Here is a 20,487-nt window from a genome sequence, read left to right on the forward strand (position 1 = left end):
CTTCTATTATGTATAGACTATTTCTATAGTGATGATGATTCTAATGATAGATAATGATTTTTAAAAATGGTTAGTAAATGGTAAAGTGATACAAGAATGGATACAAGGATGTTATTTGTCATAATTGTTACCATTTATTAAGTAATAACTGTGTGCCAGACTCTGATCCAAGCACTTGACCTATGTGAATTTCCTTACTGTTAATAAGAACTTGTGGGTTAGATACTGTTTATTATTATCTTCTTTGTTATAGCAGAGAATAATGAAATGCGAAAAGGATGAGTAACTGTTCAAAGTCATGATCATGTTGGTATTATTTCTTGGAGTTGGGATTCACACCCAGATAATCTAGCTCTAAGCTTAAGCTTTTAGCCACTGCTGCAGTTCCTCTCATGATACTGTGTTTTGATTCGTTAACAACCATGTTAAAATCTTAAATTATAGCCAGTGGAAAAAAAGTAGAAAAGAGGACATAAAACACTTGTTTCTTATAGTTCCTGGATTGAATTCCTGTTAAATTAGTGCATGATTATTTCATTCAACAAATATTTATAGAGATCACTAACATGCTATTCACTGTAAAAGATTTAAAAAATTTTTCTTCTACAACAAAGGTGGCACCAGTCTTTCAGAAAAATTAAAAATTATGTCTATAAGTAGGGTAATAAATTCAGGAAATCTTTTTAATAATCTCCTTAAAGTCAGTGATTATGTCTTTTCCATCTTTGTATACTGATCACCTAGAATGGAGACAGGCATAAAGCACTTAAGTTTTTACTGAATATTCTTATTAGTGCTTATTATCTCTTCTCCTCATTGCATTGTTTGTTTATTGTTTTTTATTTCATTTGGGTCTTGTAAGATATTGACTTAATTTTTTTTTTAACCTAGGGGATGTCCCACTCTTGTTCAAGCATTGCCAGGCCCTAGCACACAAGTTACTGCAGGCAGCAACCATACGGCAGTACTTTTAATGGATGGACAGGTCTTCACATTTGGAAGTTTTTCTGTAAGGAATTTTTAAAGCATTAATAATATTGCATTGTACCATTGCCTTACAATTTGTCTCCGTGAGCTATTTTTTCTGGTTTCAGTGAAATTCTTGTATTATAATTATTGCATATACATAGTTCCTGTCTCCACCCTCAATACACACAAAACCCAAATGACATTACTTTGAAAAAATTTGCCTCTCTAGGTTGGCATTAGAATTTATTGAACTTAATAACTGTGTTAGAATTGGACATGTTTATTTCAGGTCAAAGTCCTTTAAGCTTTCAGTAGAGCCAATTCTGCCATTTGAAAACTTCTCATCTAATTTGTAAAGATTAATTTTTCTTAACGTATATAATTCTATTTTAGAACCTTTTAAAATCCTGGTTTTTTATTAGATTTGTTTAAAATTATAGTTCCTTTCCCAGCCAGTGTGGCTTAGTTGATTGAAAGTCAGCCTATGCACCAAGAGGTCATGGGTTTGATTCCCAGTCAGGGCACATGCCTGGAGGTTTCAGGCTTGATCCCCAGTAGGGGGTGTGCAGGAGGCAACCAATCGATTGTTTCTCTCTCTCTCTCTCTCTCTCTCAAATAAATAAAAATATATATATTTTTTAAAATTATAGTTTTCTTTTTCTTCTCCATCTCTCCCTATATCTCTGTCTCGTTTCATTCTCTTTCTCTTGACTATAGTAGAAATCAAGGAAAAGCTTCATAAGATTGCTATTAAACCTATATTGTCTCTGACTTGCATAAATATTCAAAACTATGTCCTTGGGATGTAATTTGCAACTATTGATTATTAAAAATTTTGAATGTGAACTTTAAAAAAATCTTCTATTTGGAAATTATATTAAGCTTATAGAAAGTTTATTTAGTTCCTCTAGGTATGTCCCTATCAATTTTGAGCTGCTTCCTCTGCTGGTATATAGGAGTGAGTTTATGAGCAAGTGACTTCATGGGCCAGCCCTTCAAGAAGAGCATCTCGGTCTCCTATATCCTTCTGTCTTTCTCGGACACAGTTCCCACTGGTTTGACAGTCAAATGTTATGGCTGGTTCCTGGGCTAGGGTGCCTGGTGTGGGGCTGGAACCTCTGAAGCTTAGATATTCCTCCTGATTCTTAATTGCTACACTGTGGTGGGTGTGGGACCTGCCCAGTCGACATCTCCACCCCTCCTACCAGTCTAGACATGGTTTCTTCTTTTTGCCCTTAGTTATAGGAATCCTGTTCAGCTAGTCTTCGGGTGGTTCTCAGTGATAGTTCTATAATTTAGTTGTAATTTTGATGTGGTCATGGGAGAAGGCTAGCTCAGAGTCTACCTGCTCTACCATCTTGACCAGAAGGCCCAGGATCTCATTCTTTTTCTACATCTACATAATACTCTACTGTGAATATATACTGTAGTTTATTCAATCAGTTTTTTATGCTTGGACATTTAAATGCTTTTGAATATTTTGCAATGATAGCAGTGAATATTGTTAGGGATGTATCTTGGAGGAAAATTTATAGAATTAAGATTGCTGAATTGAAGGTTAATACCTGTGTAGTTTTGTGAGATATTATCCGTTCCCTTCTATTTTGCATTCTCACCAGCATTGTGTGAGGGTGCCTGTTTCTCCACAGTCTTGTCAACAAAATTTGTTGTCATACCTTTAATTTGCATCAGTCAGATGGGTGGAGAAATGACCCTGAATACTTTGAAGCCTTTATCCTGTAGCTAGTGCTGAGGACCTTCAAGTCCTTACCCGTGTTTACTTTTTTGACAGTAAGGGCTGGATTTTCTCTTTGTGCGGATGCTTTTGCCCCAGTGCCTTTTCTAAGTTTTCCACACTCCTTTGCTCTCCTTCTTAAGCTTCCCCTTTTGTACTCTCCATACCTCAGGCTTGCAGTGCTGGATAGGTGGAGAAAACTCTGTTGCAATTTGTTTTTTCCCTCTGGTTACAGATAACTTAAAAGGTCATGAGAGCTGCGCTTTCCTAAAACTGCTGAAGGCTTGATTCATGTGTGATTTTATTTGCACTTTGTGTTGGTTTGGGGGAGAATGTGAGTGGTAATATTTGAAATCAGACAATTGTTACTGTCCTGTAGCCCCAAAAGCCCTAGTTGTGAACTTTAATGAATTTAAATGTGGTTTATTTTTAACCATATTCTGAATTCCTATGATGCTGTCCAGTCATCGATCATGTTTTTTGGTCTACTTTTCTTCACATTAGTTAGTTGATAGTAAAGGAATAGATATTTATTTCAGTAATTAATGAAAAATATAATTAATTTTTCTCCCCCAAAGCATAACATATCCCAGAATCTGATATACTCTGCTCTTCTTTTTTTTTGCTCTTTTTTATACTCTTCTTTTTCTTTGTCAAAAAATAAGGATAGTCATTGAAAGAAGCGGAAAATGAACATTGAATTTTTTTGGCTACTTCTCCAATCATGTGCTTGCCACTTTACCTTCCCCAGGTTCATCCAGGGGATGATTGAACCTCAGGTGCTTTTACAGTCAGTTTGTGGCTGTATTTCTGTGCTGTAGTGTTGAAGGAGTAATAGAACTCACTAGAAACCTGGTAGTTGGGTGAGAACTTTAGCAAGCTATTGGCAGTTCTCCAGGCTCTCTTGTTCTTTTGTTTTTTCCCCCCCTACAGTTTCTCATTCCCATCACTTGTAAATAACCCTGGGTGCAATGATGCAGCATTTTCTGCCCTCTAGAGGATTTTTGGAAGAGGAATGCTATGGGGAGAGAGAAAGCTCCTGTGTCAGGGCTGGATAAATATTTACCAATCCACCTACATTCTTATACAGCTAGTAGCTTAGTAGTGATAAATTTCCTTTTATTTTTTTAAAAATTTATCTTTATATTTGAAAGTATTACACATATCCACCCCCCCCCCCCCCCCCCCCGCATTGACCCTCTTCACCCCATTTCTGCCCCCTCCCCAGGCCTTCTTCACACTATTGTGTGTCATGGGCTTTGTATATATGCATATAAGTTCCTTGCTTAATTTCTTGCTCTTAATGAATGCTATAGATAGCCATAAATGAGTTAGCAGTTATTTGCTTAAGACATTATACCTTACTGTTGATTCTGTTGTTTGTTTTGAAACATAAATGAAATAACTTGATGTGAAAAAAAAAAAAAGTACTTTCCTAGTTGTATTCACAGCGGCAGTTTTTAGTATTTTGGTATTTTACCCAAATGTTTCTAGACTATGTGAATTCTTAGACTTTCTATGATACTGTCAACTTAAAATGTCAAAGTGATTTTTTAAATGAGCAATTTTTAATACTAATTTTTAAACATATTGTGTATTTACATACTTTTCATTTAAATGTAGATGAAGACAGTCACAGTATTTCATGGAGATTTCTTACATGGAAAAATGTTTCAACTTTGTTATTTTTTTTTTAATGATGCACTTTGTAGTTTATTAGGAGGAGAATTCCTGGGAATAATGAAAATTATTTTATTCCTTTACAAATGTTTGGTACAAATTACACATGAATTTATTTTAAAAACTAACAATTGATGACTAATAATATCGCATAGAGCTGTTTTAGTTTACTGACTTACTTTATAAAAATATTATAGATTGTTTATTCAGTAATATTGTTAATATGATTTACTTAATCTTCTAGAAAGGACAGCTGGGCAGACCAATTCTGGATGTGCCGTATTGGAATGCAAAACCAGCCCCCATGCCTAACATTGGATCAAAATATGGAAGAAAAGCTACCTGGATAGGTGCAAGTGGGGACCAGACTTTCCTACGAATTGATGAAGCACTTATTAATTCTCATGTGCTTGCTACATCAGAAATTTTTGCCAGTAAACACATAATAGGTAATACCCCAAACAAATGGACATCCCCACTATAAATCTTTGTCTTGACAAATAGTAAATGGTTCATTTTTCCCTATTATGAGATATAGTCTTGTAGCTTTTTGTTTTCTTTCTGTCTGAAGAAATTTAAAAGAAGCTTCTAAGTGTCTTTTTATATTTGTTTGTTTGCTGGAAGAATGGAATAATTGGGAGATCTAGAAACAAAGTATTTATAAGCTAGAGAGTGCTAAAATTAAGCTATATTGTAGTAGGGTAAAACCTAATTGAAAGGAAGAATTTTTCTGTCTCGGTTCTTATTAATAAATTATAGAAATTAATTTTTTGAAAGGTTACATAAATCAAATATATCAATCCATACTTGTGTCCACAGTATTAATTATGTAACAGTGATATAGTGTAGAAATTAACAGCATGTGTTATAGATTTAGACAGCCTGAGGTTTTAGTCCTAATTCTACTTAAAAGTTACTTAACCTCTTTAAGTTTCAGTTTCTTCAGTTGTAAAATGGACATCATAATAATACTTACCTTATAAGTTGAGTAAATATAAAAATGTAATGTATCTTTAAAATATGTAAATATTTTTTCTCAAGGCTTGGTACCTGCTTCTATATCAGAACCTCCTCCATTTAAATGTCTTCTGATAAATAAAGTGGATGGGAGCTGTAAAACTTTCAATGACTCTGAACAAGAGGATCTGCAAGGATTTGGTGTATGTCTTGATCCTGTGTATGATGTCATTTGGAGGTAAGCCTCTCTGTTTATAAAGTAGAGCAGTAAATAAATTTTGGTCAAATTATGTTCTTTTGGTACTACAAAATTTATGTATGGATAGATTTTTTTACACATGAGCAACTCTCCCGTTTAACTGTTAACTACACTTCTATCATGGTGATTCATAGGGACCCTTACAGTATAGTGTAGTGATTAAGAGCAAGTGTTCTGGGCCAGACTGCCTAGGTTTAGCCTAGCTCCACAATTTGCTTTCTTTGTGCCTTTGGAGAAGTTACTGTGACTCTGTGTTCCTCATTTTTCTCACTTATAAAATAATAATACCTACCTCATAGATTGTTGGGAGGATTGGGGAACTTAGAGCAGAGGCACATAGTAAGTGCTGTAGAGTGTTTGCTGCTTAATTAGTTTTACTTTCAAGAGTTCTATTGTTAATTATTTTTAGTCTGTCAGCAATGCTATCTGAAGTGTATAGAATTCATTCTATTTCTTGATGTGATAAATATCTAATTATTACCAACTATGGAGAAGAAATTATGCCAAAGACAGTAGAGAATAAGATATGAGCTTGCCCTTCAGGAATGTACATAACAAAATTCCCTGATTGGTAGAGATATAGGCTGGGCTATTAAACTCTAGAAATTATAAAAATGGAGAGGTGGATACAGTTATACAAGAGACTTAAGAAATTATATTGTATTTGTTTACAATTTATTATTGTGCTTTATATACAAAATGAGTAAAGAAAAGAGTTATCCTAGTGTTTTTAGCTTTGAATGCTAATAGGAGGTGTACCCCACCATTATCAGAGTGGCTCATCAGAGCACGTACTGTTTTTACCCCCTCTTGCATTGTTTATTTGGCCTGCCTTAATAGGCAGGAATTCATATAAGCTGAAAGGTTGAAGTGGCATGAGTGAGGAGGGGGGAAGACTTTTTCACTGTCTTCCTTCTTCTGCCCATGCTTGCTTTCATTTCTATCAGCCTGCCAAGTCTTAAGAGGCATGTTTTCTATCAGTCTTGAGGTCTGTATTCAGAATGAAGGAATTACAGTGCTCCCCAGGTTGCTGATCAGTTTACTCTTATTTGGACATTTTGTTAGAAGTTTTGGAGGCCAGAATTGAGTTGAGTAGTGCTTTTAGATTTCCCTGGCAGCATTATACAGTATAAATTAGATAACAAGAGACTAGAGGTAAGTCATCTTGTAGTAATTCTTATGAAGATGTGAGGTACTAAACCAAAATTAGAGTGCTCACAGTGAGATAGAATGGAGGGGATAAAGAGGCAAGTGGTGTAAAGATAGAATATTCTTAATTATTTACTGATTAAAAGTCAATATACAAGAGATTTAGTTACCCAAAGACTAAGCTCTCTGGTTTGAACCTATGTATAAATTGGTGTTTTATTTTCTATAATCTTTATATGTTTTATTTTTAAGTGAAGTAAATTTGCATTAACAAAAAGTAAAAACTAGCAGTATGCAATTTGTTTTTAGATACGTTCACTAAATTAGAAATTCATTCTATACACTAGAGATTATAGTAGAACTAAGATTCTAACAGTATAACTAGAGCCATTTCCCTGGGGTCTTAGCAGAATTTCGAAGTGTGGTACACAGTTGGTGGAACCTTGCCTTTTTCACAGATGGTAGCAGCAATGGAACAGCTTATCTTAAATACCTTGCCAGGTCCATGATCCAAAACAGAGATTAAAAGATGAAAGATAGCCCTGCCCAGTGTGGCTCAGTGGTTAGAGGGTTGGCCCACACACTGAAGGGCCTCCGGTTGTATTCCTGGCAAGGGCATGTACCTGGGTTGTAGGTTCCCAGTCAGGGCATGTGCATGAGGCAACCAATCCATGTGTCTCTCTCATATCAATGTCTCTCCCTCCCTCCCCCTTCTACTCGTGCTCTAAAAAAAAAAAAATCATTGAAAAAGATGAAGGACAAACTTCTCCTATGTTTAAGTAAACTAGCTAGAAAGTGTTTTTCTTTCATCAGGATCAGTTTCATTTTATTATCCTAACTTTTGACTGCTTTGTGTTTTTCAGTACTGTACTTGCGTTTTACAGCTGTCATAGGGCATTTTGGGTTCCTTATTGTTTTCATTACTGCTTTACTGTTTATTAGTGAGGTTGAACATCTGCACAATTCTGTTTCTGCTGGCTTTTTGAGAACAGATTCCATGTCTTTTGCCCACTTTTGGTATGGATTGATTGTCTTTTACTGGCTTGCAGGAGCTCTCTTATACATTGTGGATATTGTTGTTCTGCCTCAATGTATGTTTCACATATTTTCTTTTAACATGTCCTTCATCTTACAACTTTTAAAATGGAATTCTTATTGTACACATACTTCATACCTATATGTACACATCAGATTGTTAAGTATACTGTTACTCTATATTCATGAAATATTGTGATCTCTGTTACTATTTTGTTTAAATTATTTTACTTATAATTGACATAAATTATGTTTAGTTCAGATATGGAAAACAGTGAGCTACATTTTGTCTTGTTTAAGGTGCCTATATTATTCTCTTAGTATCATCAATTACACTTTAGAAATGAAACTCTATGTTGAGGTGCTGTAATTATTCTTTCTTGAAAGGTTTCGACCAAATACTAGAGAACTGTGGTGTTACAATGCGGTGGTTGCTGATGCGAGACTTCCTTCTGCAACAGACATGCAGTCCAGATGCAGTATTCTAAGCCCTGAACTTGCATTACCAACAGGATCGAGGGCTCTCACCACCCGCTCTCACGCAGCTTTACACATTCTTGGTAGGGTTGCTATTTGATCATTTTAGCTAATTTTCATTAATGTGTGCTGAGTATTTTTAAAGAGAATTTATATTTGCATATTATTTAGTTGTGTTTGTTAAACAATATGCTAGGTGCAAAATAGTTCAAATCCTATTAAGAGATTTATCCTACAGAACATAATCCATCAGACTTATACCAACACCATGAAAGATTCATATATACCCAAATATAAAGCAGCCCTGAGTATAATTTTCCTAATAGGTAGATTTTTAAAACTAATTTTTGCTTAACCTGAATAAATAAACTTTAGAGATCTACATTGGATATTCGAATATATAAATGTAATATTTAATTTATATACATTATTTTAAAATAAATTTTAGCGATATTATATGAATTTTATAGATACTACTCTATAGAACAGTTTCCCACAGCACATCAACTTCACTTCTATTTAATTAATTTGAGATATAGCATTCCCTCTCTCTCCATATGTGTGTGTGTGTGTGTGTGTGTGTGTGTGTGTACTGTTGCTAGAAAGTTTATACTATTGCACATAACTACTTATTCAATTGCTTTTTATCCTTAAAAAGATTGAGTTATGTTTATGTAGGATTTTCCATTGTGAAATCATATTCCTAAGCATAATTACTAGATCAAAAATATAATTCCTTGCTTCTTTTTTCACAAATTTCACCTGGTAACCATTGTGAACATCCAGAACTACCATTAGTTAGGCTATTTCAGGCTAATGTGTCATTCTCAAATATTACTTTAAAAATTAAACTAAAATGATTAAAAGTTTCATAAAAGGAAGAAGCTAGTAAGGACTGAAAGACTAAACAGTTCCATCTTTCCAGAGATGCAGTTTTGTGCAGTACATTATCACACAGTATATGTTTAAATAAGATAATTACCCAGAGAAGAGTGTTTATTTGTTATATTTGTCCATGAAATGTTGTTAAGGCTTAGAATACATTTGTTGAGCACACTCATAGTTTATTATTTTAATTTATCTCCTATAGCATCTCATCTCGTTGATATTTTGACAAATTATAATTGCAAGGAATTGAATTCTTACTTGTTTGTTTTTAGGTTGTCTTGATACCTTGGCAACTATGCAGGATTTGAAAATGGGTATTGCAAGTACAGAGGAGGAGACTCAAGCAGTAATGAAGGTTTATTCCAAAGAAGATTACAGTGTAGTCAACAGGTTTGAAAGTATGTATATTTACATTTAGGAAATACTGTCTTCTAACTGAAATATATATGACTATTTTAAAACATAAATTACCTTTTTTTTTTTTTAGGCCATGGAGGGGGCTGGGGTTACTCTGCTCATTCAGTAGAAGCTATCCGTTTTAGTGCTGACACTGATATTTTACTTGGTGGTCTTGGTCTGTTTGGAGGTAGAGGAGAATATACTGCTAAAATTAAGGTAAGCAGTTCATTGACACTGTTGCCCTTTTTGTTTGAATATGTTGGTTTTGACTTAGTTTATTATTTTATATATTGCTTTCTTTTAAAAAGGACTTGCAGAAACTGCTAAAATCTATAATTATTAATACTTAATATAATACTAAAATCTTATCTACAATAATACTAAGTCATTAATTTATTAAAAAGTTAAAAGTTAAGTAAGAAGCGAGCAAATGAGTGGAAGGTGATTTTTCAATCTTTTTAGACTATAAAAGACTTTAACAGTCAATCTTAGACCTTTGTGCTGAACCACTGGTCTGTGAACAGCGGTACCTATTATTTGCTTACTTTCTTGTAGCCTAAAAATGACAGGAGGCACAACTGTTTTGATGCAGGAATATTTTGATAACATTTTGAAAGATTTTAACATTTTTAATGCCAAATATTGTGTAAACAGATATGATCCCTCCAATAGTGGGGACCAGGGATGAAGTGAGAAATAGAGATAGAGTATAGGGGATGAATTATCCCCTGGTAGACAAACTAAAAATAATCAAGAGTCATAAGTTTACCACACCATTTCATCTCAGAAAGGGGTAAAAGAGGAAACTATAGTTTGTGCCTGAATTTTAATAGCAGGCTTCACAAAAATTCTCCTCCTGTCTGCTCAGGAGGTATTTTCTTAGTTCATTTTTAAAAATCAAATGTATTGAGGTGACATTGGTTAATAAGATTATATAGGTTTCAAATGTACAGTTCTGATACATCATCTGTATATTGCATTGTGTGCCCACCACCCAAAGTCAAGTCTTCCCCATCGCCGTATATCTCACCCTCATTACCACCTCCCTCTTTTCTTCATACTGTTTAACCATCATACGAGTGTCTGTGTCTATGAGTTTCAGTTTTTTATTCCACATATGAATGAAATCACATGGTTCTTAGCTTTTTCTGACTTATTTCGCTTACCATAATATTCTCAAGGTTTATCCATGTTGTCAAAAATGCCATTTTTTCATCTTTTCTTATGGCTGAGTAGTATTCCAGTGTATAGACGTACCACATCTTCTTTATGCAATCATCTAGCAAGGAGCACTTCAGTTGTTTCCATGTCTTGGCCACCATGAATAATGCTGCAGTGAACATAGGGATGCATATATCTTTGTGAGTAAATGCTTTCATATTTTTCAGGTAGATACTGAGAAGGAGGATTACTGGGTGATATGGTAACTCTATTCTTAATTTTTTGAGGAGCCTCCATACTGTTTCCCATAGTAGCTGTACAAGTTTACATTCCCACCAGCAGTGGATGAGAGTTCCTTTTTCTCCACAATCTGTCCAACACTTATTACTTTCCTTGTTGATAATAGTCATTCTAACAGGTGTGGGGTGGTATCTCATTGTAGTTTTGATTTGCATTTCCCTCATAGCTGGTGAAGTTGAGCATATTTTCATATATCTGTTGGCCATTTGTCTCTCTTCTTGAGAGAAGTGTCTATCTAGTTCCTCTGCCCATTTTTTTAATTGGATTGTTTGTTTGGTGTTGAGTTGTATGAGTTCTTTATCTATATTGGATATTAACCCCTTGTTGGAGCTGTTGTTTGCAAATATCTTCTCCCAGTCAATTGGTTGTCTTTTTGTTTTGTTGGCAGTTTCTTTTGCTGTACAGAAGCTTTTTAGTTTGATACAGTCCCATTCATTTATTTTTGCCTTTACTTCCCTTGCCTTTGGGGTCAAATTCATAAAATCCTCTCTTAAGAGCAACGTCCCTAAGTTTAGTACTTATGTTTTCTTCTATGTTAGTTATTGTTTCAGGTCTTATATTTAGGTCTTTGATCCATTTTGAGTTAATTTTTGTATATGGGAGCAAACAGTAGTCTAAGTTCATTTCTTTGCATGTGACTTTCCAATTTACCCACCACCATTTATTGAAGATGCTTTCTTTTCTCCATTGTGTGTTTGTGCCATTGGTCTGTTCTGTTCCATTGGTCTGTTTGTCTGTTTTCTGCCATTACTATACCATTTTTTCTTGTTTTTTTAATCCTCACCCAAGGATATGTTTTCATTCATTTAAAGAGAGAAGAAGGGAGAGAAAGTAGGAGAGAGAGAAACTCCGATGTGAGAGAGAAACATTGGTCAGTTGCCTCCTGTACACGCCCCCACTGGAGATTGAACCTTCAACCTGGGTATGTGCCTAGACCAAGAATCAAAACTGAAACCTTTTTTTGATATACAGGACAACACTACAACCAACTGAGCCACCTGGCCAGGGCAATACCATTCTGTTTTGATTTTGCTTTAACTATTTGGGTTCTATACAAATCTGATGATTTTTTTGTTTTATTTAAAAAATATATACCCTTGGGATCTTGATGGGAATTGCATTAAATTTGTTTGAGTGATCTGGACATTTTAACTATATTGATTCAACCCATGAACAAGAAATATCTTTCTATTTCATTGTGTCTTTTTCAATCTCTTTTGATAATGCTTTGTCATTTTCAGTATATAGGTCCTTCATATCCTTTGTTAAGTTTATTTCTAGGTATTTTATTCTTTTCGTTGAAATTGCAAAAGAATTTTTTTTCCCATTTCTTTTTCTGAAATTTTATTGTTAGTATATAGGAATGCAGTCAGTTTTTGTACACTGATTTTGTATTCTGCAACTTGACTGTATTTGTTTATTGTTTCTAATAGTTTTTTAGTGTAGTCTTTAGGGTTTTCTATATAAAAAATCATGTCATCTGCCAAAAGTGACAGTTTTACTTCTTCATTCCTAATTTGGATGCTTTTTATTTCTTTCTCTTGCCTGATTACAGTACTAGGACTTCCAGAACTATGTTGAATAGAGTGGTGAGAATGGACATCCTTGTCTTACTGCTGATGTTAGAGGAAAAAGCTTTCAGTTCTTCACCACTGAGTATGATATTAGCTGAGAGTTTGTCATATGTAGCCTTTATTATGTTGAGGTACTTTCCTTCTATACCCATTTTATTAATATGTTTAAATTCACTTATGATGGTTTATGAGGACATTTCTCATAGAGGCCCAGCCAGAATGGACAAACTTCAAAAAAAATTTGCTTCTTTCTGGTTATAATTTGAATACATGTACTAAAGAAATTAAGATAATATAGAAATGAAGAAAGTAAAACTTTAAAGTCTCAGGAGTTATATAGAGAGTAGGGATGGAATAAAGATTAAGAACACCTGTAGCATGTATACATTGATAATACGAAAAACAGTTTTAGTTTTGGCTCACTTCAGCGTACCTGCTTTGAAATGGTTATTTTAGGATGTCTTGATTCAAAGTCAGGATAGAGAAACAAGCTCAATAATTTCTGTAGTTGTACTTGGCAATGTCTAGTAAGCTCATCGGGAAGTTATATTTAGTTCCTAGCCCTGAGATGAGAGAGGTGTGTGTGTGTGTTATATGGATATATATAATATTGAACACCATAGTGGCTGTGCTGTAGAATTATAAAGGCCTTCTATATATGTTTTTCTGTAGGCTCTATTTTTTTTTAAGTCTCAAATCCTGTTCTCATTTCCTTGAAGTGATTTTACCTTTGTATTCAGTTCTTCAACAGATGTCTTCTTTTTTCTTTTTTTACCTCTATAAGCTATACATTTTTCTTTCTAGTAAGTAGTAAGCCTCTTCATCTCTTTTTTTTGTGTTTTTTTTTTATCTCTGGTTGTTTCTTCTCTTTCCTTTGTAGATTTGTCTGGTTTCAACTAGCCACTCAGTGTTGGAGTTCTAGGCCCAGCTAGAGGTCTCCTTCTTTACTCTATATTTTCTCCTAGGCTTTCTCTTCTAAGCCCAAATTTCAATAGCTATCAGCATACCATGATGCTCAAATTTATATCTCCAGCTGCATCTTCTTTGACCCATTTCTGTGTAAATGTTCTAAAGACATTCCAATTGTCAGTCTTCATATCACAACTGAATATATGCTCTTTCACCAGGGCCTGACTTACTTCCCATGGTCCCTCTCTCGAGTAGTACCACCCACCATATGCTTGTTACATAAGGCAGAAACCTAGCCTTCTTTCTTGATAGGTCCTCTTTCATTTCTTTTCTCGCCCTAAAAGGACTGATTCATCGCTACTCTGGGCAAAGCTACTTGTCTTGGACTAGCTGGTCTCTGCATATTCTTAACTTGCTGTATTTTCTGTCTTCATTCACTCTCTTCCTATTCCCTTTGGAACCTACTCTAATCAGGTTTTTGCCCCAGCCACTCAACTAAAGCTGTTCTTGTCAAGGACACTGATGGAATATTTATTGCTAAAGCCGGTGGCCAAGTCTCAGTCCTCATCTTTTTTAACCATTCAACAGAATTTAATCCAATTGAGCTCTTCCTTGAAATACTTTCTTTAATTGGCTCTCAAGACACCACACTTTATTTTCCTCCTGTCTCACCGACTGCTCTTCTTAGTCTCCTGCTGGTTGTTCATCATCTTCCTGACCTCTAAATGTTGGAGTGCCAGAACTCAGTCTTGGGTCTCTTTTTAAAATATACTCATCCCCATAGTGATCCAGCCTTATGACTTCAACTTAAGTATTTTTTCTCTGATCACTTTCAAACTCATAGACATCCAAAGTTATATATAAATAACTACCTACTCTGCATCTCCACTTGAATAGCTAGTAGGGATTTCAGATATAACACATTCAAAACACTAGGCTTCTGATGATCTCTCTAAACCTGCTGTTCTCCTGCTCTTCCCCATCCCAGTTAACTGACTCAGGATAGAGTTAACTTCGTTTTTCCAATTGCTCAGGCCAAAAATCCTGGTGTCATCCTTGACTTCTCTCTTTTTTTTATACCCCACATCCACTTCAGCAAGTATCATTGGCTGCACTTTGAAAACAAATTCAGGATCTAACCATTTCTATAAACTGCCTCTGGTACCGCATTGGTCCAAACCAAAGCCATTCTCACCTAGATTATTACAGTAGTCTTTCAACTCGTATCTTGCTTCTGTCCTTGTTCCCTTCAAATCTGTTCTCAATATAGCAGTGGTTCTCTTAAAATTACACCAGAGTATGACACTTCTCTGTCCAGGTCCCTGCAATGTCTTCTTATATAAGATTAAAAGCCAAAGAGCTTACAAAACACCATCGGAACTGACTGCCATCATCACTCTGATCTTATGCTATACAAGTTGCTTCACTCTAATCCATTGGCCTATTCTTGTTCCTCAAACATGCGAGGCATAGTCAAACCTCAGGACCTTTGCACTTGCTACTCCCTCTGACTACAACTCTTCACTTTAATACCTGCATATTTGACTTCCTCATCACCTTCAGGTCTTGACTCAGGTGAACCTATTTAAAACTGTAAATTCTCTCTCCCTTACCACAAACTTAGTCACAGTAGCCCCAATTCTGTTTGCATCATTCACCCCTGTATGCCCACTTCCTAGAACTGTTTGTGTTCAAAAATATTTGTTGAAAATAAGCAAGAGAGCCAGGTTGGGGCAAATCATTAAGGAGTTTTTTATCATGCTCCAAAGAGGGAAATGAGAAACTGCTGAATAACTTTAAGGAAGTATTCTGATCAGATGTTCATTTTAAAATATTAAAAACAGAAACCCTTAGCTTTGTGGAATATGGGTTACAGCATGGAGAGAATGGAGATAAGACTAATTACTTGTTATTGAATTATCCTCGCTAGTAACAGTGGATATGGGTGCACCAACAGGCTTTGGTGCCAGGAATAGAGTAGACACAGTGATGGTAGAGATATAGAAAAAGGGAGCATTCCAGGTCTTTGAGTAACTAGGTGAATGATAGTGCCGTTAATCAGAACAAGGAAGGCAGGAGGAGGGAAAAATTAGTCACTTCAGAATTAGGGAGATAGAGCTGCTAGGGAAAGTCATTGGACTGTGGAGAATAAGACCTGAGCTGGAGGTGGATTTCAAATTATTAGCATATAATTGAGAAATCAAGTCATGTAGCACAGTAATTGTCAGTAAATTTTTATGCCCCCTTCTCTTCCTTCTGAGAGTTTTATCCGCCTTCCTAATAGTTTGCCTGCTATAATTCTTCAGAGAAATAGGGAGTTTTTTTATATGTATTAGTTCTTTTTTTAAAAAACAAACATCTTTCCCTCATAATTCTCTATTTTCATTTAATCTGGTAACCTTTTCTTATTTGATATCTTTTTTTTTCCTTTACCCAGACTCTTTAGTCCTCTCCTTTTTTATAACCTTTTTTTTTTTTTTCCCCACACTCCTCATCTCTCCTTTCCCCATGCCATATTATTTTGAACTATTTTTCTTATGACTTATGTTTTTAAGGATCCTTATTTTCTGTTATTCCTCTCTCTCTCCATAGCTAACATTTCCTATCCTTTTTTGCTGGGTATTTTTCTAAGTGCTCCACAGTATTATTCCATTTCATTCTCATAATTATTGTTGAAGTAGGCTGTGTTAGTATCCATCTCTTTTTTATGAATGAGGAAACTGGGTCCTAGGATCTCTCAGCTAGTAAATGTTGAAGCAAGATTCAGACTCACTTAGATAAATACTTTGAGTTCTCTCCTTCAAATGTATAAACATCTCTCCTTCAGATTTATATTTGATACAGAACTGTATGGAACACTTGATATAAATAGATGAATATCTAAAGAAGGAAAACTGAGATTAATAGACTATAAGACATGGTATGTGTTTCTTGACAAATATATATGTTATTTTACTTAATAACATTTAAAAAGCAGGTGCTCTGATTTTTTTACATTTTGTAGTGTCCAGCATATATTGGACACATGCAAAATTATGAACATATTATTCAGCAGATTTATGAGACTGAAAGACTGAGCACAGTATGTTTTTCTCCTTTCCCCAGCTGTTTGAGTTGGGTCCTGATGGGGGAGATCATGAAACTGATGGAGACCTTCTTGCAGAGACGGATGTGTTGGCTTATGACTGTGCTGCTAGGTAATGATTTCTTCATTATTTGGTGTAGTCCTTACAAATATGTAATGTGAAAAATTCATTATAAATGAACAAATGTAATTTTAAAAGGAAGTTTTAAATAATCTGTGATTAGACACTTGAGAAATTAAATTATATGTTAGGTAATGTATTGCTTTTAACAATTCATTAAAAATAATAGTATTTCACAAGATAAATTGGATATTTCTACATTGAAGATAAGATGGAAATACTGTATACATATATTTTACACACTTTTATTTTTATGCATCACTTAGAAAGCACCTAATATACTAATATTCTTAATGTGATACAATTATTTACTGCCTAACATTATGTGTATAGTGTCAAATAGTCATAGCGGGCCATAATTCACATCATCAGTGTACTCTAACATCATGCCTATAGTACCTGCTTGATTATAACACACTTGGAGGGAGGTGGTCAGTTTTACCGAAACCTCTTAGGAGGTTACCAGAATGAGGATCTTTATTTATGAAGGTTCATGAAGTAAGAAGAGACTTATATTTTATCACTCCTCTGTGTGTAATCCTAAGAACTATCTCAACACTGTGTTATGATAGGTTAGTGATTTGAATCAGGGAATATTATGAGAAAAATAAATTGAGCTTAATAATAATAATAGCATGGTGTAGTTCCCAATGAGAACTGTATTAAGAAAACCTTGTTTGGTGTGCATAAGCTTTTTGTTAGTGAAAAACTTTATTTTCTGAAAATGGTAGTAAGGCATTGAGTTTGTTTTTAACAGATAAATACTTTTGAGAACAAAGTAGTAAACCTAAAGAAAATTTTGACTGTTTCTTCACTTTAGGCATTAACCAATATCAAGAGATACTTTCTGAGTAATTTTTTATGTTACATACAAACAGAGATTAGAGAAATTTTAGGAAAATTAATTGATTAATTTTTAACAAATCCTTAAGATACTATTGTCATTTAGCATTTATTTTTGTGCATATGATTATGAGTAAAAAATATAATGTATGATTTTGTATAGACAATCATCTAGATTTTCTTTATTTTCCTATTAACAAAGGCCAGAATCTTAAGACTAACATTAAAGGACTTCCATAATTTTTCACAGCATATTATATAAATTTCTACTTAGTACTCTTCTATATTTATCTTATGCTATAACCTAACTGGACACCTTGCCATTTTCGGACCTTGTTTTGTACTTTCATACCTCTACAGATTCTTTCATGATCTTCTGCTCCTTCGTCTATTCCAGCTACAAACAATACACATTCTGTCCACTCTGTTACCTAGAACTTTGTAACTTGTGTATATATTTAAATATATGCCTTATTTATATATGCCATGACCATAACACAAGTAAATATTGTTTGTGTTCTTGTCTAGACATTTTTAAATAAAGGGTTTTACCTATTTGATAAGAATCTTATCATACAATGGATTTCATGTTCTATTTATAAAGGATTTAAAAAATAAATGTATGTAATGGAAACGCAAAGGCATTGTCTTTGACTCACTAATTTTTCTCTCAGAGAAAAATATGCAATGATGTTCGATGAACCAGTTCTCCTGCAAGCTGGATGGTGGTATGTAGCCTGGGCTCGAGTGTCAGGACCCAGCAGTGACTGTGGATCACATGGACAAGCTTCTATCACCACAGATGATGGGTAAGCGAAATGTTTAAGTGTTCTTTAAGCAACTCTCATTTTTGGTGGTGGTATTGTTTAGAAATCTCAGAGGTTTTTTAGTAGGGTAAAACTCTTAGTAAGGCTAGATTATAATATGACTGCTAAAATTGAATTCATATAATCTCATGCCAAATTAAAGTCTAGACAGAAAAGGGAGATAATGGCACTACAATGCTTTGCTTTTGTCAGGTGGCATTTGTATGTATTTCTGGGTGTGCATTACATTACTAAATTAGAAATTATATAGAGGAAAGTGATAATGATAGTGAGGAGTTTGGAAACCGTAAAAAAAGAAATATATACTTGCTATAAAATTTGGTAGTGCTTCTGAAAACAGGTTATTAATTGCAAAGCTTCAGCATTATGAAATGGTACAGAGTTAATAAAATGTTGGGGGAATTTTACTGTTTAAATGTCATATATAGAGTGCTATGCAGGTTCAGAAACACTTTTATATATATTATCTCATTTCATATATATATAATCTCTTATATATTATTCGATGCTCTCAGCAACTTTTTGAAGCAGTTATTAGCCCCATTTTACACTCAGGGGAATAGAGAGACAAAAGGTGGAATTATTTGCTTCAAGTCATATGGTTACTGTGTGGCAGAACCGAATCTGGTCCTAGAGTCTCTTGACTCTAAAACCAAACTTCTTCATACTCCGTACTCTGATTCGCATGCTTAAAGAACCATCATTTATAAGAGGAATTCAATTTATTTTTTATTAGTCTTGAGCATAAACTGTTTGAAATGTTATATTGTAGTTATAATAGTTAAATAAATGTTGTAAAAAAGTTATATAATAGTATATTTCAAATAGTTTTGTTCAACTCATAGCAAAGCTGACCAGAAAAAGAACAGACTAATTTTTGAGGTGAATTCCATGTTCCTGAATATTCAGGTAGAATGATGTAGAAAAGTTAAGTCTTGTATTGTATGTGACCTTTTCAACTTACTGTAAGAGTGTGTGCTGGAACTGGGGAGACTGCTTCGATCCTACACTGTATGGTTCTCATATACAGTTCAACCTTGGAATATCATAGCATTTTGAAGGTAAAGCTTATAGTCTGTGTCTAATTGAGCAGCTTTTAAACTGTTTGTAAGTTGAAATATTTTGTTAAAAGCTTATTGCTCCAGTTAAGTTGAGCTAGAAGAGCTAAGGAAGGGGATGGAATAGCCACTCACCTAACAGTTTTTGATCAGGTTCAATTCTTTCATTTTATTTGTTAAACCATTCAGAGGTAGAACTAAAATCAGAACAGTACCCTTTTACTTGTATTTCTTTTCTGAAAGAATTCATCTCAGTTCATTAACATAAAAATTTGAAAAGATGATTGTTTAATTACTTATTACCTTCAGTGAATCCTGAACCATGTTGATTTTGGTATCACTGTTATTTTTTCTCTTCTTAGGGTTGTTTTCCAATTTAAGAGTTCAAAGAAATCAAATAATGGTACAGATGTTAATGCTGGTCAGATACCTCAATTATTATACAGGTACTTAGTATATTTATAGTTAATTAATAAGGTTTATTCTTTTGCTATAATGAACTAAGATCACTATAAATATATGCTATAAAAAGGGAGAAATTATTTGAAGCATTCAGAAAATTATAGTAAAAATATAGCTACATTTAACAAAAACATTTAATGTTTTGTATATTTTTAAACATTTTCTACATCAAGCTTAATTTTAAACTTTACCTCATGACTCAGATTATTTGTATTATGCCAGTAACAACACTGAATGATTTATACAGGGTGAGGCAAAAGTAGGTTTACAGTTTTGAGTGTCGCAATTATTATTTTCCATACAAACAACTGTAAACCTACTTTTACCCCACTTTGTATTTTTAATGTCTTGATTATTTTACCAGTTTTAGAATGTTGTAAACTAATAAAATTTGTCTTAGAGAAATTAAATCAGGGTGTTAGAGACCTTTGTGTAGGCCTGATTTATTTGCTGCAGTCTTAAATTTTCTTGTTCGTCTTGTGATGAAATGAATTGGAAAATCCCTTACTGCTGAAAAATTTTTACCTTTACTTAAATTATCAAATAATAACTTGCTAATGTATAATGTTTATTGTATTTTTACCATTATTTAAGAATTT

The 20,487-nt window shown here is 34.0% G+C and overlaps 1 protein-coding gene across 19 annotated transcripts in view; it reads left to right on the plus strand.

Annotated features, from left to right (window-relative positions):
• The window catches only part of MYCBP2 (MYC binding protein 2), a 256,028-nt gene that overhangs the window by 99,701 nt on the left and 135,840 nt on the right, over nucleotides 1-20,487 (plus strand). For all 19 annotated transcript variants that reach the window (XM_081128620.1, XM_081128638.1, XM_081128623.1 and 16 more), the window contains exons 21-29: nucleotides 892-1,009; nucleotides 4,629-4,833; nucleotides 5,426-5,579; nucleotides 8,172-8,344; nucleotides 9,422-9,547; nucleotides 9,637-9,764; nucleotides 16,598-16,689; nucleotides 18,216-18,350; nucleotides 19,789-19,872. In XM_081128620.1, coding sequence (XP_080984746.1) covers nucleotides 892-1,009; nucleotides 4,629-4,833; nucleotides 5,426-5,579; nucleotides 8,172-8,344; nucleotides 9,422-9,547; nucleotides 9,637-9,764; nucleotides 16,598-16,689; nucleotides 18,216-18,350; nucleotides 19,789-19,872 — 1,215 coding nt within the window. The remainder of the gene's footprint in view (nucleotides 1-891; nucleotides 1,010-4,628; nucleotides 4,834-5,425; nucleotides 5,580-8,171; nucleotides 8,345-9,421; nucleotides 9,548-9,636; nucleotides 9,765-16,597; nucleotides 16,690-18,215; nucleotides 18,351-19,788; nucleotides 19,873-20,487) is intronic.

Source organism: Miniopterus schreibersii, assembly GCF_964146895.1.
Source record: "Miniopterus schreibersii genome assembly, chromosome: 2".
Lineage (NCBI taxonomy): Eukaryota > Metazoa > Chordata > Mammalia > Chiroptera > Miniopteridae > Miniopterus > Miniopterus schreibersii.